Below are 24,882 nucleotides of genomic sequence, written 5' to 3'. Positions count from 1 at the left end.
GGAAAACACAAAAGTTAGAGTGAAATAGTCCAGGAGAAGAAAACAATCTTGAATAATAATATTTTTAAAGTACTTATGGATATATGGAAATAAAATATTTGGGAAAAAATAAAAATCACACAATTTCTCAAAGATTCGAGAATCAGATTTGATCTGATGGCTAATCTCAAGAAAACAAATTTTAAACTTAGTAAAAATAATGCCTTAAAAATTTTCATGTATATAAATATTATTTGTATGCAACTCAGCTTTGAAGAATCAAGTGATATTATATCCATAGTGTTTGTTAAGTCAGCAGTTCCCATGTGGGACAACACTTTTGATAAATACGATAGGCTGAATGTACATTAAGAAGAAGGTGACTGCAACTCAGCTCAGGCTGTGCTGTTCTGTAATCCATCAAGTGGCAGGTATTTACATGCTCCAATGAACTTAGTTGCCAGGAAATGCTCCCGATAAAAATACTAACTTTATACATTTTACAACTTTTCACCAAAGGTATGTCATTTGCTGCAAAGGAGACTGGGTAACAACATGAGGTATCTTATTAGAAAATCATTATTACTACTGAAAAAACAATGTAGGTAGGAGTGAAGTAGTCAATAATTCAGTATGGACTTCCTCTTACAATTTTTTAGAAGTAATCTGCCATTTCAAAATGTTAAAGGCAGGAATCTCTTCCTGCAGGCAGAGTAACAATTTCAATTACCTAATGTAAACTTGAGGAAGGCTTTTCTCTATTAGTCTTTCTGATAGAAAAGTGAAAAAACTACAATTAATGTGCCAACAGCATAACTGATGAAAATACCCATGATGTAAATGTGAAAATAAATGAGAGAAATACATACCTTTATAGTACATGAGTCATTTTTATAGAGACCACAAACTTGACAAGCACCATCATATATGACCATTATTTTGGGATTACTGAATTTATAACCATCGTTAGATACCTGTAACATAATAGTTCTATAATGAGATGATTTCTCTAAACGTTCTGAAATGTTATATGTATTTACTTTGTTTATAAATATGAAGATTTTTTTTTTTGTTTTTTACCTTCAACTGCCACTTCCCAATTGGTTTCTCACCCACCAGATCTATGGTATCAAACTGCTGAACATCAGTGGGCAGCTGACAATCAACAGCTCTGCTATTTTGGAAAACAGCCTGTGTATAGATGGATTTTCCAGGCATCCATTCACTGCTATTATACTGAAGACACAGTGAGAAAGCAATTAACCTCTGTTCAATTATGGGAATATTTTGCTAGTAAATTACATATAACCAAAACATTAATTTTAAAATATATGCCTATTATAATGTAGTAAATAACAGGGAAACAGAAGTCACATTGGGAGTGAGTTTTAGTCAGAATAATGAAAAATGTATATATATTAATATGATGTAAATTGCTCCCAATAAATCATGCATTTCTTGGTGGCTCAAATCAAAGAATTTGTCAATATTGGCCATATATAATGTTACCATATTATATATGTTATATACATGCTACCAATGTTACCATATTATATATGTTATATACATGCTACCAATGTTACCATATTATATATGTTATATACATGCTACCAATGTTACCATATTATATATGTTATATATATGTTACCATATTGGCCACTATGTAATGACTTTTGTAGCAAGAGGAAACACACTTGACTATATAGTTGACACATAGTAGATTGATTTTCTGCCCAGAAATTCCTTCATTTCTCCTGCAAAAGCTTCCATCACCTCATCTACTTGAAACTGTCCTTTCTGCCCTCTACACAGTTCCCACAGGGCCTCTCATATTCCTACATGACCAATCTCCCTGACCATGCTTAACTGGTACAGGGGCTGACCTAAGCTAGGCCAGTATTTCAACTACTCATGATATTTTAGCTTTATACCCACAAAGACGTCATGTCACTCAACCTCTGACGGCTTGAGTTGTAAGACACAAACTATGAAGTGGTTGGTGGCCATTTTCTCACTACAGAGCGAAAGCCAGTATATAGTGATATGAGAAAACAAAGTCCATAGACAAAAGTAGAATTGATACAAACATACACACACACAAAAATGCACACATACTGAGTCTTCATGGTGTTCAATCCCCAAGTTCAAAATTTTTCTTGAGAATTCAGCTACATTTTGGTTCTTAATTCTCTAAAAAAAATTATCATCACAACAACTATTTTTGCTCAAGTCAGATTATTAGCAATTTGAAACTAAATAAATTCCATCTAGTTCACCCTACTTACTAACTCAGTGACATATCATGCTTAAGCTACACTTTAAGTATTTTTTTTCAGTATTGAAAATGCATTGGTGTCAAAAGAGGAGAAGCCAAAATAATTTTCTGGGAACTGGTAACTACGTAGGAAACCAAAAGCTATATTTTGTTGCCAAAATTTAGATTTAGATTTTTCTTTGAAACTTATGACTGTAAAATGTTTTCAACCACTCAGAATTTGTCTTGGAGCGTGGTGATGCTTCAGTATTGTGGGTTAGCAGGAAAAGGAAAGGAAAACATGATCACTTTTGTCCGCAGCTAATAGAAATTACGTTTTTGAAGATTTAATGATCGAAAGAGTAAGCTGCAAATCTCCATGTTTAGGCGGGTGTGCAGGGTCTGGCCTGGCAGCACTATCAGTGGCTTCCCTCTTGTAGAGGAAGAATGACAACAATTTCTCAGGGTAGTCATGATCTACACTTAGGTGAATGTAGGGTCTCGGTTTCTTTTGTGGAAAGAAGACTCCAGCCAATGACTGAGAACATAGAGATTATTTCCACCTTTCTGTTTAGAGGGGCCTACCCAAAATGAGAAATATACAGCGTTCTATTTCCTTTTTATTCGTCGATATTTTGTGAGTCTATATTATGTGCGGAAGATATTTCATTGTAAAAAGAGATCACAAAGGAAATGACAAACAACGTACAATTTTATTATTGCAATAAAAGAGACTCAAATAAGATATAATACAAAAGAAGTTATTAAGTCTAACTAATTAGCACAGTCAAAGGCGGCTTCAAAACATCAAATACTTCTCTTCCTGAAAATAAAAAAGGAGACTGCTACTTGGACACCGGGAGCAGAAGCGGAGAGTGTGCAATTCACATGGAAGGAGAGAATGGCACGAGAAAAAGACAGGCATGTATGAAGTAGCATAAACAGTAAGTTCAAGCCTGCAAATAGAGACAAGAGCTAAATCATAATGTGCCATCCATTTCTTGGATAACGTCCTGTATTTAATCCTACAAATCAGCACCTTTAAAATTGGATTTTGTAGAGTCTCGACTGCTTTGTGGGAGGAAATGAAAGAAATGCTTGGGTGGTTGAATCTCTAGCAAAAACTTGCTTAAAACTACTAATACGAAAATAGAAAAAAGCATGTAACATATGTTACACTTCATATAAAAAAAGAGTTATCTATACATTTTTTTTGTAAGAAAGAAATATAGTAAGGATTAACCAGAAAATAATGAGAGTAGAAACATATTTCAATGCAAAGAAGGGGTGATGGAAATGGGTGATAGGGATGACAAGAAAGTAATAATTCTACGTGTATAGCTTTTACATGGCTTCAACTCTTAGTACTATGACATTTCATATACCCTCCAAATAAGTAAATAACTAAAATCAACCAAAGTGTGGAAGAAAGTAAAAATGGAATACAAATGTTTTTAAAACCTAATTGTATCATACATAAAACAGATAGTCACTCTAAACAGAGAAGAAAATAGTTAATCTAAGTCACTTTGGAAAGTAGTATTTGCCTATATATTATGACCTTGTTTCATAAATTTGTTGTTCACAGAGGAAAGGGTTGGAATTTCTGAAACTGACTTACACATACACTTAGACTGAGAAACTAAGTAAATAGATTGTGGATGATGAGAGCCAGTTTTTACTTATAAAGAAAAGGGAAAGGAGAAGGCTACAGTGAACCTTATGGTACTGCAATGAAATCAGGAGTATCAGTATCAACTCACAGAGATGATAGACAGATAGCTAAACAGATGGATAGGTAGCTATGTGTGTGTATGAGTGGACATATACAGATTTTCTAACTGTAGCCATTAAAAGGGCCAAGAAGCAATAACTACCCTGTAACAAGAAGCATACCTTGCACCCAAGTCTTGGACTTTAAATGACCCTCTTTGATAAATAAAACTAGATTCTTTGGAGAAACGGTTGATTCTAAAGTTGGAATAGGAGAAATATGAGTCTGGAATATTACATGATGCCAGAAAGCGAGAAATTATTCAAAAATTATGGAAGCAAGTTAAAAGGACATGAAAACCAATTTGTAATGGCTCCCGATGGTCAAAGCTGGAATAATTTAAGAGCCAAATAAAGAATGGTAACATTGAATTATAATTCATGAAATAAGTTTCTATTAGTCTATACTGGTATGAGTAAATAAATGAATAAAGAGACTGGAAACAAGGAACAGCTCTTTCTTTCAGTAGAATTCCAAACAATATATGTAGAAGAAATGATGGAAATAGAAAATCACCACTGGTAAATACCAAAGTAATAATTGCTACAAACAAAAATTATAGTTGGATACTAAAATTAGGAAGAAGTAGTCTGAGGAGCTATCATATATTTTCACAATCTAAAAGTGTCTCCCCACAACATATTTATTATTTACAATGGGAAAAACAGGAAGTGAAGACACATGGCAAAAGCCCCGTAAGTGATCAAAATTTACATTGCTAGGGATTAGATACATTGCATCGTGAAAGTATGCGCTGAGAATTGTACAACATGGTATGACCTCAATCTAACCATCAGACAAGGAACATTACACAAAATAACTGACCAGTGCTCTTCAAAAGAATCAAGTGTGCAAAAGATAAAGAAAGATGGAGCAGTATCACAATATGAAAGAGACAGAAGAAACATGACAACAAAATGCAATATCAAATCTCAGATTGGATCCTGAATCGGAAAAAGGGCCATAATTTTGGACAACTGGCAGATTTTGAACAAGGTCTGTAAATTAGTTAATAGTATTGTACCAAGGTGAATTTTCTGGTTTGAACAATTGTTTTATGGATATGGTTTATAAATATTAACTTAAGAGAAACTGGGTGAATAATTATTGGAAACTGCATTATTTTTACAATTTTTCTGCGAGTCTCAAGTTATTTCAAAATAAAAGTTTTTAAAAATTACTTCATAAAATGGGAAGTCATTAATGATTTTGCATGATCCGATTTCCAAAATGCTAGATTTTGAAGAGGAACCCAATTTTCAAGGGGAACTGAAATTTAAACGAAAAAGTTTAGCAGGTACAGACTCATGTTGATGGCAGGGCAAGCATATTCCATACAAAGTGAATGCAACGCTTTGATCAGGGCCCATGTTGGTGGCGTTGGGGATCCTAAAAGGGTGGCACATTAAACAGGCTTGACTGAAGGTATGACTCAAAGGCTAGAAAAGTCTTTAAAACCCAGCACTGGCAAGACTGGGGCTAGGAGAGACAGACTTAACTTCAGCATAATGTAAAATAAACGCGGAAATGCATTCTAGATTTGCTCTGGGCAAGCAAACGTATTTCTTTCTTTCTACAGTTCTTGATATGGTTCAGCTCTGTGTCCCCACCCAAATCTCACCTTGAATTGTTATCTCCATGGATGGAGGGAGGGATGTCGTGGGAGTCGACTGGATCATGAAGGCAGCTTCCCCTGTGCTGCTCTCATGATAGTAAGGGAATTCTCACAAGATCTTGATGGTTTAAAAGTGGCAGTTTCCCTCTTAGCTCGCTCTCACCTGCCGCCTTGCGAAGAAGGTGCCTGCCTCTGCCTTCCACCATGATTGTATGTTTCCTGGGGTCTTCCCAGCCTTGTGTAACTGTAAGCCAATTAAACCTATTTTCTTTATAAATTACCCAGTCTCAGGTAGTAACTTTATAATACTGTGAAAATGGATGAATACAGTTCTGTATAGTGTGTTAGAGGATTCCAGATCTTATTCTGTATTTATCACAAATTCAGAGGAAGTGGGAGGAAGTATGAGGGTAAATCACAACAAATAATGCATCTGAAAGTAAGTACAAGATGTGCTTTCCAAGAGAATATAAATCTAAAAACTTATCTCCTGACAAATCACTTAATTTTCATGTGATGTCATATGATTTATTCTGGCAAGACTAATATAACATCTATTCTCTTAAGTGATATTAAAATTACTTACATGTACCTTTCTATTGCGTCTTATTACTTTCTTGGGATTAAAATATTTCATGGCTTATCTAGAAAGGCTCTACCCATAAAATCCTGAAGTCAGCATACTTGTATTTAACTATTTGATAAAGACACATACAAAATCTATTTCCTCCTGTAATTCTCAATTTCAGAAACACATTTAGCTTCATCGATTTAGAGAAAAAGTAAGAAGAATATTAAAATATGATTTGCCATTTTAAGTTTTCAGCTTATCCACATATACTTTTGAAATTTAAAGAGTTATCCTTAAAATAAAATTTCCATTTGAATAAAGACGAAGAAGACCATTTAAATAATAATCAAAACTAAGATATAATTTGATATACTAATGTTCAAACTGATCATGTCTGTTTCTGTGGCCTTAAATACTAATTTTTTTGGAGGTGGTTATTTTCTGTTTAAAATCCATAGTAAAAATATATAAAGAATAAATATAATTAGTTCTCATTTTTTGGTTTGTAAAAGAGAAATGTTCATATCTAGTTTATGCAGGATGTCTTGGCTAAAAACAATCTCTATTCTTTATGTTTTCACATTTCAAGAAATACAGAGGCTTACATAAATCAACGTTGATATTCTTTTAGCTTTTTAACATAAGTGAAAACAGTGACCCGATACTTCAATAAAATGTTTATAAGATATTTCAATTAAGTTACCAAAGAAGCATCAACATTATGTAACTTACTCATTGTCCTGTTCAGCTCACTGTGGATATAACATCTTTTGGATTTATGTTGCTAATTGATCGACCATACTAATCCAAGATATCTCAGCTCTATCTACATACCTGTAGCTTAGTAACTTCACATTTAATTGAAGGTAATTCTTTGAAGCCTTTTCCAAAGACTCTCACCATCATACAATCATACTTTTGAACATCACAGAATCCAGCATTCCCAAGCTCTGTAATTTCAGGAGGCTTGTCTTTGGAAAACATATATATAACAAATATTATAGAATTTCTTTAATTTCAGAAAAAAACTAATTGTTTCAAAGCCCCAAATTAAAAGCATATGGAAAATAATATTTTAAAGTATACCTAAAATGCTATTTACACTAATTAATCCATTAAATATTAACAGTAATCTGGTATTAGAAGAGGCACTACCATCAAGTCAGTAATAATATATTACAGACCTTACCAGTCCTAAATACACAGGTTTCACTAATGTTTAATAATATTTAATATCAATTAAGGACAAGTATTATGAAATTACCACTACAGTAAAGTACATTTTGGTTTTGCCATTTTGGTCTGAGCCATATAGCTGGGTTATAGAAAAAACGCTTCTATAATAAAATATAGTAGTTGGTAATACAATGTATTAAAATTTCAAAACGTCATCCGTATCAGTAACATCTGGTTGTCAAAATGGATATTAGCAGTGTGTAAAAGTTATTAAACCTTTTGCCTAAGTACTGGGAAAACCTAAGTGAATACAACTTTACTAGCAGTAGGGTAGAAAATCACGTGTCATTCAGAACCCTAAAAATCGTGATGAAAATTTTTTTAAAACCATGGGTTACTTCAGTTCATACTTTCACCAATTCAACAAATGTTTCACAATTTTTATTTAGCTGTTGTTATTCTAGGCACTGGTGATGTAGTAATGAACAAAACAAAGTTTCTACCTTCATGTAATTTACATTCTAGCATGGGAGGATAAAAATAAATGAATAAAAAGATAAATATAAAATAGAGTACATAATTGTTTTCAGGAATATAGAAAAAAAGTATATTAACTATATTTTAAGGGAGATTAAGACCATGGAATTGTGTGAGAAAAGCAACTCTCTTTTGAATGACCACAGAAGATTTTTTGATAATATGACATTTAAACAGAGAAATAAGAAAGTCAGTCATAAAGATTTGTGGTGGGAGAATGCTCCAGTGAGAGGGAGTAGAAAGTGCACAGGCCCTGGGGTGGGAGCAGGCCTGGCTCCTTTGAGGAACAGCACAGCTGCCAGTGTGGCTGAAGAGCTCTAGATGAATTCAGCGGGAAAGAAACCTCAGACTATTTAGGATCTTCTACGCCATGGTAGGGACTGTGAACTTTACTCGGAAGGAGATGAAGAACCATTTGAGCTATGTAAACACACGAGCAGTATGACCTCACTCACATTTCAGTGGGGTCACTTTGGCTGCTGCTGCACAGAAAATAAGTTTTGGGAGAATCTAAGATGATCCAGGGGGAAAATAATGGTGGCTTGGACCACGGTCGTAGGAGGGAAAGAGATGAAATGCTTTTAAGCTGAAGCTGGATTTGCTGCTAATGAATTAAACTTGAGGCATGAAGGAAAAGGAGAGTCAAAAATGAGTACAAGTTTTTAATGTGAGTAAATAGGAATGAAGTTTGCATTTACTAAGAAGGAAAAGGCTGTAGGTGGAATAGGGCAAGATGGTAATAATGGGAGGGGAAATCAGGAGTTACTAGTTTACTTAATAAAAAAACAAAACTTTTTACAGTTTATTTGTCTAACATATTAAGACAAAACAGTTTGTATTCTATAGACAGATGCATTAAAGAAAAAGAGTTTTAAGCAAATTAGTATAACTAGCAAAACAATATAAACTCAGTGCTTTAAAAATACTAAATTTGAGTCCTAAGAAAATAATGATTCTCTACAGGTAGAGAGCTCAGTTGTGTGCAAAGGCCCTGAGGTCAAATGAACTTGGCATTTTCAAGGGACAGCTTAGAGACCAAAGGGGCTGGAGTGCAACGACAGGGTGACAGTAGTAGGGAACGAGTTTAGAGGGACACCGTGTGCCAGATCACACTGTGCCTTCTAGGCTGTTATAAGTAACTTCGGCTTTTACTCCAAATAAGATGAGATGCCATTGGAAAATTAGAGTGTATGAATTAATACGATTTGGAATAATAGAAAATCTGAGTAAACACTGTTAAGATACTGAGTGTGAAATAAAGATTTAAGACCTTTTATAATCAAATGTCATACGCAATGTCAAACTTAGAGAGTCTTTGCTTACCTTCAGAATCACTGCAATCATAGGAACTAAAGTTTGGGGAACATGCACACCCCCATTCCATACACTGCCCATTGCCGCTGCATAAATTGGGGCATTTTAACACTAAGAGGATGTCTTCAATTGACGTGCCATACTCTTCTGTGTTATATTTCCCCTCCTCCACAATCCTCTTTTCACATTCATTTTCTAAAAGGGCCACACCTGCTTCCGCCCAGCTAAGATCATCTTTTAACAGAACGTCCTTCACACACATATCTATAACACTGTCTAGTCTCTTGCCAAGAAAAGCAACACAGAGTCTTCCTATGCTGGAGTTGGCAAGAGTCTGCTGACAGAGGGTCAAGGTGCTGTATTCAGTGAGGCCAGAGGGTGTGGGCCAAGAAGGGACAAACTCTTGCTGTACCTCCTCAGCATGGTCTTCTGGGAAAAAATAAGTAAGTTCTTCCAGATCTGTTTGGCTGAGACTCGGGAGAGCAAACAAAGGAAGAAACTCATAAAAGTTCTGTGGTTTCCGTCTGTTTCGTTGATTCCACCTCATTTCTTGGCTCTGGCTTTCTTGACCTTCCGTATCTATCTTATTGTCCAAATATTTTAGTGCATCTTGTTTCTCATTTCCAGGATGTTTTTGTACATTTAAGTCTAGTTTGGTGAGGTTTATATGTTTTTTTCCTTGGGGAAAGAAATTTAAATGATATTCTTCTTGAGATGTATACTTGTTTATCTCTCTGACAAATGTGTCTGAATTAATATATTCAGAGGTGATATCTAGTTCTGGTATCAAAGAAGATAACCTGACATGACTGAAGTCTTTGCAACCCGAAGCAATTTCTGATTGAGAAACACTGTCCAGATCATCGGAAGATGGATACAGTGAAGCAGTGTCCAGCGAACAGCTACAATAAGATGGCTTTCCAGGTGGCGTCATAGAAATTGGCAGTGTGTCAAACATGATTTTTCCTGGTAAAATCCTTCCAGATGGAAAACAGGAAAGAATAGTAATTTGTACATAAACATTTTTTCCTAATACGTGTTGCAAAAAAGTAAGGTGTTGAGTCACACCCATTTTAAGTCTAATATTAATACAATCACAAGTGGAAAAATAGTGTCTTACCTCCATTCATTAACAAAAGCAACATAATTGTTAAATTTTTCATCAATTTGGATCCCATTTTTGTCATGGAAATCATTCTCTGGGTTTTCATCAAAGGTTCCACAAAGTCCCAGAGTGTTTCTGTAATCTACACCAGGGGCCCTGAGCGTCAGACTCATGCCCCATTCACTAAGATCGGCACGGATGAATGCCCCAGAAGAAAACCAGATCTGAAATACAGAAACGCACAGTACAGAAATAAAAGATATTGAAGAAATAGTCAATCTGGATTAAGAAAAATCTATTATTTAAAAAGTAAGAAATAGTTATTTCTTCAATATAAAAAGAGACTAAAATACTGATTTTTCTGGCTAAAACTTTCCTCTTAACGTTCTATGTCAGAATAATGGGTTTTTGCATTTTGCTAACCTGAAATTTGATGACCATACTGATCTTTTTATTGAAATATATTGCTTGCAACCTCTTTCTTTAAATAATTAAAACTAAAATGAGATCATTTATACAATTAATACCATTACAAATTTTGAGGAGGATATTTACCAAGTAATGTTTCTGATAATAATTATTTAATGCAGAATTAGATTGCCAAGTAATTAATTTACACAGATGAATATAATTTCAGAGGAGTACATATTTCTATGGCTAATTAGCATTCTTATGCTGCCAGTAGGCTAACAGAATCAGAAGCTCAATTGTAACTAGAAGGTAGCTTGTGGAGCTGGCAATCTGAGCAAGGAGAGTTTGCTCAATGACCCAAATAGCCTGTGGAATCTAACTGTGAACCACCTCTCCCATCACAGGAATTACCTCTTCCAGACCAGCTACTTTGATGTACTTTGTATGTGGAGAACCTATCTCTTTTAAAAATCACTGAAGATACACTACTCTCTTTGTTATTCTGGTTGTTTTTTCCTTTTTAAATTTTCTTAAAATTTAAAAATAGATTTTTTTCTCTTTTTACAAAAATGGTATGTTTTACTTGCATTAAAGTATTTTAAAAACAAACAAATTTTACATTCCAAGCCAACTTAAGGTAGCTAATATTAAGATCTTAGTACAAATTCTTCAAAACCTCTTTTATATTTCAGGCATATATTTGCCTGTCAATAAACACACACACCTACTCCATCATTTTCATGACTACAAAGTGTTCTATTATATTAAACCTGTTTATTGGTCACTAATTGTAACTTTTTCCTCTTACAAGGAAAGATACAATAAACATTTTGAGGGTATGCGCATCCTTAACTATTTTTTACAGTAAGTTTTCAAAAGTAAAATTTAATGGCAAAATAGCACACATAGGTGCAGGTTATATATATATATGATATATGTGTTCCCAGGAAAGACCGTTTCTAAATGTACTATCTCTACTCTTGCCAATATTGTATGAGAGCTGTTCAATCTTTATGTATTTATCTATCCGACTGCTAATGAAGCTAAAATTTTCATATTTTTGTTGGTTTTTTTTTTGTAATTTTTAACATAGCAGTTTTATTTCTTTTGTGAAAAGGCTTTTTATATTATTTGTTCATTTTAATTGGAGTGCTGATTATACATTAGTGATACATGAGTGTTTTTTATCTGACCTACGTTTTATGGGTAGCAAATATTTTCCCAATTTTTGATTTGCATTTTGGTTTTCAGTGATGAAATTCCAATATATAATGTTATTTTTTAAAATGATTATTTACATCGATAAATATTATACAAACATACACTTAAATTTTTAGTACTTTATTTAAATTTAAACTTAATTTACTTGGAATTACTTGTTTAAAAGGTGTGTGGAAGGTGGCCATGACCTGAAAATACAAATAGCTTACTCACAGATATGAAAGATCATCTTTAAAAAAAATTAGCTTGCCAGCAATAAAGAAAAAAGAATTAAAAATATTAGTATGTTGGCTGACACCTCTATTCCCAGCAATTTGGGAGGCTGAGGCAGGTGGATCACCTGAGATCAGAGTTCAACACCAGCCTGACCAACATGGAGAAACCCCATCTCTACTAAAAATACACAATTAGGCGTGTTGATGCATGCCTATAATCCCAGCTTCTTGGGAGGCTGAGGCAGGTGAACCACTTGAATCTGGGAAGTGGAGGTTGCAGTGAGCCAAGATCATGCCATTGCACTCCATCCTGGGCAACAAGAGTGAAACTCTGTCTCAAAAATATATATGTATATATATAAATGTAAATACATATGTAAATATGTATATGTGGATATATAATCTTGGGTTTGTTTCCTGATTCCATATTCTATTACACTTATCTACCAGCCCATTCCTGAGGTAGTACCACACTGTATTCATTTCAAAAACTGGTTGATTATTCCTAAATATTTATTCTTAATTATGTCTATCATCTGTCTAATATACTATTTATCACACATTGTCAAAAATAATTTTGAATAATCCACCAAGTTGTCATACTGAAATCTTAAATAAGGCAGTTTAAATTTTACATGATTTTAATTATGTTGTGCCTATTTGTGTGTGTTAAGTGGGAAAAAATGTATTCCTTCTAAGATGATAGTTAATATAAATGCTATTTTGTTAAAGAAACTAATATTGAAAAAGAATAGCTCCTAATTTAATAGAGATGAATAGATGTTTATCTGAAAGGAGAAAAAGGAAAAATACTTCTACTGTTAAAGAATCATACATACTGTGACTTTTCTTCCTAAGTAAGATTCACTTATCTTGATATTCCTGGTTACATCTTGGCTTTTTACGAGTAAATACGGTTGTGATTCATGTAGCTGACCACTGCACATATCAAAAGTAACTATATCACCTCCTTCTTGGGCAACAAATCCACAGTTACATGACACTGGGTAGTGAAGGCTTCCGCAGTCCCATTGACGTACGTGGACCTCAAAAGCACGTGACGTACTCTTATAAAGCACAAACGTTCCAGTCTTGAAATTATCATATACCCTATCATTAACAAAAGGCAATTGCGTTAAAAATCATGTAAATTATCACAATAGTATGTTACTTACTTGCAACAGCTTTCTGTATCATGAACATTTTTTTTTTATGCACTGAAGGAAACAAAGTTGCCATAAACACCTCAATCTCTCCCACACTCCTTTCTTCCCTTTCACCACTCCAATCAAGCTGCTCTCCTTGAACAGGGCAGGCTGACTGAATGGTCTTCTCCCACTAAGTGTACAAATGTGGCTATCTCCTTCAACTTTACATACATGTTAAACGTCACCCTCACCAAATGGCTTTTTGTGGCTACTCTAATATAAATTGCAACCCCTCTTTTCAGCCTTCCCTTTCCACCCAAGTTAGTTTTCTTCACAGCAAGTATCTCCCTCAGAAACCCTTTATATTTTACTTGTTAAATGTGTTTAGATCTCTATTCATCTTCTCAAAAGCCAGCTCCACAAGGGTAGAGAGTGTTTGTTTTGCTCACTGCCATACCCCCAGTACTTAGAACTTGGCTTTTCACCTAGTTGTTGCATAATTAATCTCGGTGAGTTATCAGATTAAATTCATCACTACTATGCTTTCTTGAGGTTTTTCCACCAAAACATTTAAGCCTTTAGTTATAACCATAAAGGATTCTTGCATATGGGGTCAGTTCCTTCATGTTCTTAACACCTGTTGACACCACTGGAATATAATTTTTTTATAGAACAGTTTCTACATGTCGAATAATTTTACTGACAATGATCATATTACAATTTTTTAAAAAACCATCAAACCACCAAACCACAAACCATCTTGCATTATGAAAAAAAGTTGATGCAACACTAAGACATTCTTATCACTTTCCTTAAGGACATCTCAGAATCATGAATCTCCCAGGACAATGTAACTGAGTTTAAACCTTCTATATAGATATTAATATCAAAATAGCTTAGATTATTTTTTGGTCCTTTGCTCATTTTAAATTCCAGAGGCAAATATTCAGGTATCTGTAACAGTTATAATAGATGTTTCCTGAGTATTCTTGTCAAGACTTAGAAGTAATTACTTTTAAACATAATTCTAATATGTTTAATCATTTAGCATAAAGTTAAAGATTGTTTTATTATCATATGAAAATGTTCTAAACATCTTTAGAGCAAATAATTTAATCATTAAAATTTAAAACCGGTCCAGGAAAAAGATTGTCTGCATTTGTAATAATCTTTATTTTTACAAGTTTGGCCTTGCAATTAATCATGTTTTTTACTAAGAACTATATTTTAAGGCCAAAAAATTCTACATAAATAAACTGTTCTCTTGAAACAAGCCAGTAATGCCTTTCTGTCTAACTTCAGTGACAAGAACTAAAAAATTATAAAACAATATGCTGTTTAAAATAAAACAATAAAATCAAAGCCAACAAAACTACTAAAAGAAAAAACTTCCAGGAAATTACCTGCCATCAAATGTAATTATATGTGGGTCAGTGAATGAATAGCAGTAAGCAGTTGGGACATCCTTTACTCTGATCTTAAAAGCAAAGATATTTTTGGTAAATATTACCATTGATTATATTTAGTTATATATTTAAAAATTGCTTAGCAATCTCAACAAATTTTCAATTAATTATTGTTTTTATCATAATTATTGAAAATGGAATTATTTAAAAACTAATTTACCAAAAAATTTTTTACATTTGTAAGACATAATGACAAAATACACATTTCTTTTTAAAGCTTCAACTGCAGTAAGACTTTTGTAATTTGTCAACCTGGACGCTGTCTGGAGTGTAGCTGTTCCACAGGAAATCCTCATTAACTATTGGTTGCACTACGATGCTTGTAACTCTATCTCCATCTCGAGAGAAATCTGTGACAGCAGCGTAGGACACAAAAGTGTGGCTACAGGTTCCATTAGCACAGGAAGATGTCTGGAGAAGGTCCGTATGACAGGAAGACAGCGCCAAATTTAAGCCTAGGTGCTCTTTACCTATTTAATGAAAAAATAGGTTTAAAATTTTCTGAGGGAATAGACTAACCAAGCATGTAACAAATTAATTAACATGAAACACTGAATTGTAAGATTATTCTCAAATTATGTTCTCTTCCTTAAAATATATGGTTGCCAATGTTGTTTAAATTAACCCAAAGCTATTGAATCTACAGAATTTTTCTTTTACATATTACATAGAATATATGTTACAATTTTACATATTACATACACTAATATTTTTTTGTCTAAGATTTGTGCCTTGGGCCCAGATACCTCTGTAATATTTCTTAGCATATGTATTCATGTTCCATCCATTGTTGAATAGTAGCAATGGCTTCTAATTATTGATAAAGGGTTTATCATCTCAAAAAAAGAGAAAAATCAAAACAAATGAAGATGATCTCACAACAGTAACAAGCTATATCTTCTTTCACCTCCCAAATGTCCCAATATATTCACAACCTTGAGATGCTCCCTCACTTCAATAACAAAGAATAAAAAATAATTTGGAAAGGAAATGATAACAAATAAAGAGAAAGGAACTCTAAAAGTTTATATAACTAAACACAAAGAACAGATTTGCCCCCAAAACTGGCCACAGAGGAAATATGCTATCATATTCAATTAATGATTCCAAAGTCCTCCTAAAAATCAAAAATGAAAAAAAGTTGTTAAAAAAAACTATCTTCTTTTTTTTATACAGATTTTTTAGGTATGAAATTATATTAATCAGATAGGCACACTGAGCTATTTTTTATAAATATATACTTTTCACATGTACATAAAAAATAACAGAAACATTCAAACTGTTAACCAACTTCCTAAGGTGAATACAGAGTATCTCTAGTTTAGATATAGCCCATAAAACATCAATTCCCCAAGACAATACATGACGGGTTGTCGCCTTTAAACCTGTGAATAGCAGCATAGTCTGTTTAGAAATACACTCAGACACCAACTAGTTCCCTATGAAAGCAAAGATTTAATGCTACTCTACTTAAAGAGGACAAGACAAAGAGTATCCAGAATGAAATCCAGATTTTTTTCTTCAGAAAAAAAAAGCCATTTTTAATTCTCAGAGAATAAGAATATGCAGGCAAACTTCTAAAATGTAGGAATATATTTAGGCTATTAAATTATTTTAGCAATGTTTGCTTTGTTGAAATAATTTAAAGCATGAAAATATATTTTGAAGTATACCTGTAGCTGAAGGAAATGTAACATGATTTTGGAAAACATCAATAACATCATCCTCTTTCTGTTCTCTCCATAAACTATAGTAATATTTGCATGACATGCTTTTCAGAGGTAGCTTGAAGTAGAATTCTGTCCAATAGTTCTAGAGAGGGTATAATGTCTGGGCTCTAATTCAAAGTATAGTGTTGCTTGTGGGGCTCCTGAAATCCGAATGAGTAGCTGGGTATTATCTGAGCCTGTTAACTGTCAACAATCCTAAGATGACCTCTCTTAATTCCTCTATCTCTTTTGCCATCTATTTTCTTAAGTGCCTCATTCCAAATGATTCTCTCTCCTGGCTTTTTTATTCTCTTGTTTCTCTGATTCAATTATTTATAATATAGACATGAAGGTCTATAGATACCTTGTGATTGGTATATTTACTGAAGACAATGTTATGTTCTATGGTGAAAATGTATGTGGTATGTCAAATTGCAATCTCTCTTAAAGGTGATATTTTAATTTATGTATCTGTTACTTGCTTTGATATCTGCATCAGAGGCTCAGTGGGAAAAAGAACATGACCAAATTTGTCCTTCCATATTCTACCTTGTTACGTGGGAGGATTTCCTCACGCTATCCACCGACACATAGGTGGCCATGTATTACAACATCCACATAATTAGTAATTGAAATAGAAGAATTTTAAGACACGAGATCCCAAACATAGACTTACATTGGGGAGAGCAGCTTGAAGGATGCATTATAAGATCTGTATTTCATAAGCTTGAACTTTTAATGTAACTTATCAAATGTCCCTCACTGGGGATGATTTGAACAATCTTAAAAGAGCAGTGTTTCCCTCAATTTCTATAAACTAAGTAAAGAGAGGAATAAACAGGAGACTGAGAAAACACAGGAGAAAAAAGAGGACTGAGAGGGAAAAGATGAGGTTGAAGAGGAGATTATTCACTATCGTTTTTTTCTTTTTTTTAATGTATGCTTTGAGCCCAACAAAAAGAAATGTGAATTGCTTTGGCAATCATCAATTTGGCCCAGTGTTAGCAATATGATTGAGCTAAAATTTGATGTCAACATGCAACATGATTTATTATATGAGTACACTCCAGTGGCTTTTCTTACAGGAAAAAAAAAATTATTGTTTGAAATCTAATAATAAGATTAAATGAAGTTAGTATATTACCTTGATCAATAGTTTTCAGTTTTAATGAGATTTTACATTCTTGATCAAGCTCACTAAATTCAGAACAAATAATAGGAACTGTGCTTTCTATCCTCAGGTAGTATTCTTTGCCATCCTCTGATATAGTGCTCAATTCGGGCTGTAGCTGGTACGAGAAAATATGTAGAAAAGTTATGTTAAAATATAACTTATTTCTAAGAAAGGGCATTTTCTCGACAGCACGTATTTTGCTTAAAGAGCTGGTAATAACTTAAGCCCTGGAATGTTTTAACTAAGCAGGACCATTAAAATCAAACCCATAAAAATACAGGCAGCACACACAGGAGTACATGGAGCTGCTGCACTGCTCTGAGTTTAGATTCAATTTGGCTCCCAACACTTTTGGCAAATCATATCCAAGCCTGCCTCAATGATTCTGGTTCTGCGGTAAGCACCGGAAAGTGAAAGAGAAAGAAATCTTTCTATAATCTTCCGTTTTATGCTAATGTTTACTGACATACAAACTGAAGAGTCTGGTTTTTCTTAGGGATTAATACTTCTCAATTAGAAATTTAAGTATTTTTAATATATAAATCAAATTACTGTTGTCACCTGAAATATCTCACCACTTAGCCTATTTCTCAGCATCTGATTTCCAGAGTTGGATTTCCTGAGTACTGCTGCAATCCAGGACTGGCCCTATTCTCATTCGCAGGCCAATCCTTTTTTGAGGCAGGAATATTTTCATGCAGTCTTGAGTCTTGGCTAGCTCTCAAAACAGATGTTTTGGCGGGCTGCAGTGGCTCACGCCTGTATTCCCAACACTTTGGGAGGCTGGGGCGGGTGGATCATGAGGTCAGGAGATAGAGGCTGTCCTGGACAACACGGTGAAACCCCATATCTACTAAAAATATAAAAAATTAGCTACGTGGTGGTGTGCCCCTGTAGTCCCAGCTACTCAGGAGGCTGAAGCAGGAGAATCGCTTGAACATGGGAAGTGGAGGTTGCAGTGAACCGAGATCGCACTACTGCACTCCAGCCTCAGCAATAGATAAGGACTCCGTCTCAAAAAAAAAAAAAAAGAAAACCCAGAAAGAAAAGAAAAAGAAAAACCGATGTTTCTTAGTACTGAATATTCTCCCTGTTACCCTAATCAGAAACAGTATGGGGATGGGGGCGCTGACCATTGACACCTGACATTGTCTGCTGAGTGCTAACTAACATAGAACCAAATGTTCCTATGTCCCCAAGGATTGACCTCTGCTTCCCCTCACACTCTAGTTATGCAATTCTCACTTCTTCTCCTGGTTCCTAATGTGTGTACATGCACTTTATTCATCAACAGGGTTTATCCTGGTCCAGAGTCCTATTCTCACAACCTTATCATTTATCCTATCTCGCCCTTGAACTAGAAATGAGCCCAGGTCAAACTCGAGTCCTGTGGGTGAGACCCTCCAGGTCCACAGGGCTTGCCTGCCTGGACCTTTTCATATTGCCCCTACTCCTTCCACTGCTTATAATTCCCTGTCACCTCTGTTCACTGCTTATAATTCCCTGTCACCTCTGCTCATCTGCTAGAATAGCTCTTCAGTTCTGGGATCCTGGTGCTACTGGCAACAACCAAATGTACTTCCCTGTTTAGTTAGCTCAGTCTTTGTGAGGGAAGGTGTTCTCTTTCCCGATACATGATGGGGTGTAGTTTTAAGGGCAAGATTTCCCAGCACCATGCCCCCCTCCCACCCCTCTCCATCCGGGAGATTTAACGGTTCATGTTTGAATTTCATGGGCACGGGAAGAAACTAAAAGTCAATCACTCCAGCGGAAGTTCTAAGGAACTCCTTTCATTGGCCAGAGGGACTTGGGAAGGTGAGAATCTCTCCCAGGATTAATTCCTCTGCTCCTTCACCCACACTGGATTTCCAGCTTTCTGGAATCTCCTCCCACATGGTGGGAGCTCCCTCTCCCCTCTGGGATTTCCCCTCTGGAATCCCCTTCCACACTCTTCGTGGAAGTCTTTCTCTTCTTCTCCTTTCCTTCTGTTTTCTCTACTTAAATAAAATCACGTTTCTGCAACACTTCTTGGGTCCGATATTTACTTTTACGAGCATACAGTGCACTTGCAGTGGTCCCATCGCTTATTCTTTAAGAGGTTGGAGACCAGGAACCCACAGCATTCTCTCAGGGGTGCTGTGCCTCACCAGCACCCAAGAAAAACCCCAGTTACATTTGCAGTCCTTAAAACTCAGAGCTCTGGGTCAATTCTACGCTAGTCAGAGACTCTACCTCTTGTCCTGGTATCTGTCTTCCAAAGTGCATGATAACTAAATATTACTAGGCTAACTTTAGTTACATGACAGAATGAATTAGAGGAATAGACCTTTTGCTTTATTCTAATTTGAGCTATTTCTTTAAATGAAAGTACATCTCAACTTTAGTTAGCAAGGGTCCTCAAACGTTGCTGTGCATTGGAATTATTGGGGGTTTTCTTCAAATACAGAAACTCGTGGGTCTCAACATTCTGATTCAGTCTGTGATGAGGTACAGAAATCAGCATGGACAGATCATAGTTTGGGAAAAATAGTTCCAGAAGAATAAGCTTTCTGATGCATCCCCACTGCTACATACCTTAATGCCCGCAAAAAATTCTTGGCTTTCAATGGCTATACTTTGTACATGTGGATTCTCCAAGAAAAAAACAGAAGCGCGACAGAGTATCTATGGAAATAATTAAAAAATAATCACTTAGCAATTCAATTTTGGAGAAAATGTGTAAATTATCATTTTTTAAATCCTAATTTTAATTCTTCATAGATAGTATATAGAGATAATATAATAACTAAATAATTTAAAAGCTTGCTTGAAATTTGAGAAAAATTCCATCATTATAAAATATTACTTATTCAAGCCTCAACATCAAGTATAGTAGGCTTTGTGTTTAGGATGTTTTAAAAAGTACTTAAAAAGTGATATCATCTTTTAAAAAATTAAAACATTTTTCTAGAACAAATGTATATAATTTTAAAACCTGAAGGAGACATATACATGTAAGGATTAATCAATAACAATTAGCAAGTTGCTAAAATGAGATATTCATAGTCACTAACATCACTGACACATCCAGCAATTATACTAAAATTAGCACAATTGCAAGAAGAAAAACAAAAAGAAAAACATTAGTGCTTTATACTCTGGAGACAAAATCTACTTTTAGGATTTTTTTTTAATTGTGTTTGAAAATCAATACATTCATGAAAATAAAATCCAACTGTTTATTAACATACCCTGTCTCCAAGTCTGAGGTTAATGCCATCAAGCTCTAAAAGAGAGAATGCCTGAACTGTGGTCTCTTGTTTCAGCTCCTCTTTGACTTCTTGAGAAGAAAGCCTAGACCAAGCTATGTAAAATCCCACTGAGTTGTTTGTAGGGGGAACATCAAAAGAACATCTACAGAAAAGCCTGGACTCAATCACCTCCACCAGAACCTCTGGACTTCCTGCAGGTGGAGGTGGAAATGGGGCAGCCAGGTGACCTGGAAGTAGAAAGTGCATAATTAGTAACTAGGAATCTAAGAGAATGGAGATGGGCCTATGGAAAAAGCACTCAAAGACTATGACTCTGGGCTTCATCTTAAGAAAAAGCAAACTAAATTCAGAAAAATGATTACTTCTAGCAATCAACAAAGTAATACATTCACATTCTAACCCATAATCACACACATATTGATAACCAAGCAACTTATCAGCTCAAGCTTATATTAATGTATGTTGAATATCTGCCTTTGAAAAGTCTAGCTCTTAAAAAGAAATTTGCATTGTTTGAAGCGATTATCTTTTCTAAAAGACAGAACAAACAAAATTAAGGTTTAGTACATTATAACTCCTTGTTATAATGAGAAACAGTCACAAGAATGTAAAATCAAATGACTTCCTCTTTTACTCTAATAGTTTTCTCTTATAACTCAACTCAACATTATACTGGGTTGAAAGAGTTGTTCATTGTGGAGGTGATGATACTAGCTCAGTGAAATATATCAAGTGTTAAACAGTAATCTTATTCTTTTCATTTTTCTGAAATTAAAGAAATCTGAAGTTTCCTCTAGGAACTCACAGGAAGATGTTATAGTTTTGAACTCCAGGTATTTGAAAAATCAAATCTGGGATCTGAAAGTTTTCTGAATAAGTTTTTGTTTAGTTTTGTTCTGTTTTAGAAAGTAGAAAAATACCTGAGTGGTAAACTTTTAAAAGAAGATTTTAAAATGTTCTAAAATGTTTAATTTTTCTATTGTATATATGCTGATTTTAGAACAATCACAAAACTAATCTTTCAGCCTTGCCATATAGATTTTGGAAAATTCTAGAAAGACCTTAAATATTTCCTCTGGAGAAAATGTACTTTTAGATATTTTAGTGTTATTTTATTATAGTCTCAATGACAAATGAATTATTTTCAAATTTACCTAGTTAACAAATATTTTGCTAAACATTTTAAACATTAGACCAAATCAGTATATTCAAACTTTTACGAAATAATAAACTACTTTTGAATATATATTTTATTTTTAAAAATTACGTATCTGAATAAAAATTTCTCTTTAAATAAATTAAGGAAAGGACATTTATTTTAAAACAGGGAAAAGCTGCCTATGGAAATGATTATTAAGAATAAGAGAAGACCAATGACTCAAAAAATAATTCATGACAAATAAAATTTTTGAATCAGTATTTTGAATAAAGAACTATATGGGCAGAATGATCACTGCTTGCAACAGTAAAGATCAAAGAAAAGTTGTTATATTTAAAGAAAAAGATTTAAAAACAACAAATTATTTCTTCTTAGAAAATCAAAATTATTATTCCTTTGTCAATTCTAATGTTATTATGTATTAAATATATTAATACACTTTCCATTTTGTCACGAAGCTTTATCTGTTGACTTTTGACTCAATATTTTATTTAGTGTTACTTCCCCAAATTGTGTACAATTTGCATAGCAGGGTTTCCCTTTTTCAATTAATTGCATAAATGTTCTAAAGAGCATAAGTAGGTGAAATTTATTATTTATTTAAGAGGAAAAAGTGATTTTGCTATAATACATATACATTATAAAGAGAATTTACATCTATTATGCAGAGTAGTCAAATAATTACATTTTATGTTTAATGTTGCTATTATGAATATTGTTTTATTGCTTTATGAACTTAAATCACAGGGCTTAATTAAACTGACCTTCAGATATAATAATACCTTATTTAAAATATACAGAAAAAAAGGGGCTAGAGAATCCATTTGGAATAGGACATGAAATGGAGCATGAAAAATCAATTTGGAGTGATAATTTTGCAGATTATTATAAAAGTCTTTTAAAAATACAAAGCATAATAATTTTTAGGCTTCATATTTGAACATCATATGATCTATCCTGATTTATTTTATGTATTTATGGCTTGTTCCACCATATAAAATACCTCTGCTAATTAAATTAATTATATGTCAACAGTCTCTCATGCATTTCAGATATCATATTTGTCTAACAGAAAATATAATAAGTCTAATAATCCCATACAAATAATTTTTCAGGGAGGGGAGCACTATACATGGGGGTCTGTTGTGGGGGAGTGGGGGGGACAGCGGGGGGGGTGGGGAATTGGGGAGGGATAGCATGGGGAGAAACGCCAGATATGGGTGAAGGGGAGGAAGGCAGCAAATCACACTGCCACGTATGCACCTATGCAACAACCTTGCATGTTTTTCACATGTACCCCAAAACCTAAAATGCAATAAATAAATTAAAAAAATAATAATAATAATTTTTCAATAAATAATTTCAATTTCTGCCCAACACAAGGTAGATGACATACATTTTATCACTTAATCCACTTAATTTATTTTAAAGCATATTATAGTAGGAGGATTTCTTAATATTTGAAAAGACTTTAAAACATTTAAAAAATAGAAAATAACAAGTATACATTGACAGGAAGAGAAAAATTTTGATCACTATTAACATCATTGATGTTTATCTTTCAAGATTTATTTGATACAAATACAATCATTCCCTTAAAAGAAAAAATATTGTTGTATTGTATAATGCACTCCTATATTTTAATGGTGTTTGCAAAATGTTTTGTCAGTATTTATGTATCAGAAATATTGAATCAATCAGTCCATCAGCAGTTATCGGATGTTTGCAGGGTTTTTTTTAACAATTATTAGACAAAGCTTGTTATAAATATTGTGCTTGCACACTTCCTTAAATAGCTCTCTGAGACATGTTTTTGAAAGTAGAATTTTTAGTTACAAGCACATACGGAGTTTTAAGAATGTTGATACGAACTGCCAAATTTTCTTATGAATGATTCTACCAATATGTACACATTTGCCTAACTCTCTGTACCTCTGCCAACTCAAGGACTATTTCTTAAAGGCGCGATAAAGTTACTTTTATTTTTGATATATACCAGACTTTAGTTATGTCAAATATCAACATAACATCCAAAGCTGCAGAATATAATGCCTGTTGAAACAGTCTAGTTTATAAATACATTATTAAAAAGTAAAATACGATACTTACCAACACAATCACCTCCTATTTCGGTTTCATCAGGGCCACATGGGGATAACTGTGCATCAGAAATAGCTGCCAAAGGTTAAGGTTTGTATATTTATTCAAGTGGACATGAAGATACAAATCTACATATATCCAAGATGACAATTTATTGAAGGATGTTTTAATACAGACTAAGACTTTCTTAATTCTTCTCTTATTTCATAACACAGTATTTTCTTTTAAGGGTGACAGCAAATGGATCATATTTCAAAACAATCAAAGCTTTAATATCTTATTTTCTAAGTATGAATCTGCATTTTTAAATAATGAAACACTGACAATATCAAGTGCTGGCAGGGATATGGAACAACATGTGCCAGTGAGACTGCAAAGTGGTACAGCTATTTCGGAGAACAGTTTAGTGGGTGCTTTCTGGAGAAACTAAACATATTCTTAGCAAATGACACAGAAATCATGCTCCTCTATATTTACCCAAAGGAGATGAGAACTTATTTCCATACAAATACCTGCATATGGAAGTTTATAGCAACTTTATTCATAATCGCCCAAACTTGGAAGCAACCATGATGCTCTTCAGCAGGTGAATGGATATGCTGTGATACATATAGACAGTATGGAATATTATTCAGCCTCAAAAAGAAATGAGCTATCAAGCCACAAAAAGACATGTAGGAAGCAGGAATGATTATTAAGTGAA

The 24,882-nt window shown here is 33.9% G+C and overlaps 1 protein-coding gene across 1 annotated transcript in view; it reads right to left on the bottom strand.

Annotated features, from left to right (window-relative positions):
- VWDE (von Willebrand factor D and EGF domains) overlaps positions 1-24,882 on the bottom strand; it is a 79,146-nt gene that overhangs the window by 30,159 nt on the left and 24,105 nt on the right. Inside the window, exons 4-15 of the mRNA XM_064380360.1 lie at positions 24,189-24,254; positions 20,900-21,147; positions 20,244-20,333; positions 17,640-17,784; positions 15,039-15,256; positions 14,724-14,797; positions 13,012-13,282; positions 10,341-10,549; positions 9,230-10,197; positions 7,028-7,164; positions 1,060-1,215; positions 849-953 (exon numbers count right to left, since the gene is read on the bottom strand). Of these exons, the coding sequence (XP_064236430.1) occupies positions 849-953; positions 1,060-1,215; positions 7,028-7,164; positions 9,230-10,197; positions 10,341-10,549; positions 13,012-13,282; positions 14,724-14,797; positions 15,039-15,256; positions 17,640-17,784; positions 20,244-20,333; positions 20,900-21,147; positions 24,189-24,254 (2,687 nt within the window). The remainder of the gene's footprint in view (positions 1-848; positions 954-1,059; positions 1,216-7,027; positions 7,165-9,229; positions 10,198-10,340; positions 10,550-13,011; positions 13,283-14,723; positions 14,798-15,038; positions 15,257-17,639; positions 17,785-20,243; positions 20,334-20,899; positions 21,148-24,188; positions 24,255-24,882) is intronic.

Source organism: Aotus nancymaae, unplaced genomic scaffold, assembly GCF_030222135.1.
Source record: "Aotus nancymaae isolate 86718 unplaced genomic scaffold, 86718_ANA_hifiasm-v0.15.2.pri h1tg000025l, whole genome shotgun sequence".
Classification (NCBI taxonomy): Eukaryota; Metazoa; Chordata; class Mammalia; order Primates; family Aotidae; genus Aotus; species Aotus nancymaae.
The sequence above is the reverse complement of the archived record's forward strand: the minus strand, read 5'-3'. Positions and strand labels throughout refer to the sequence as shown.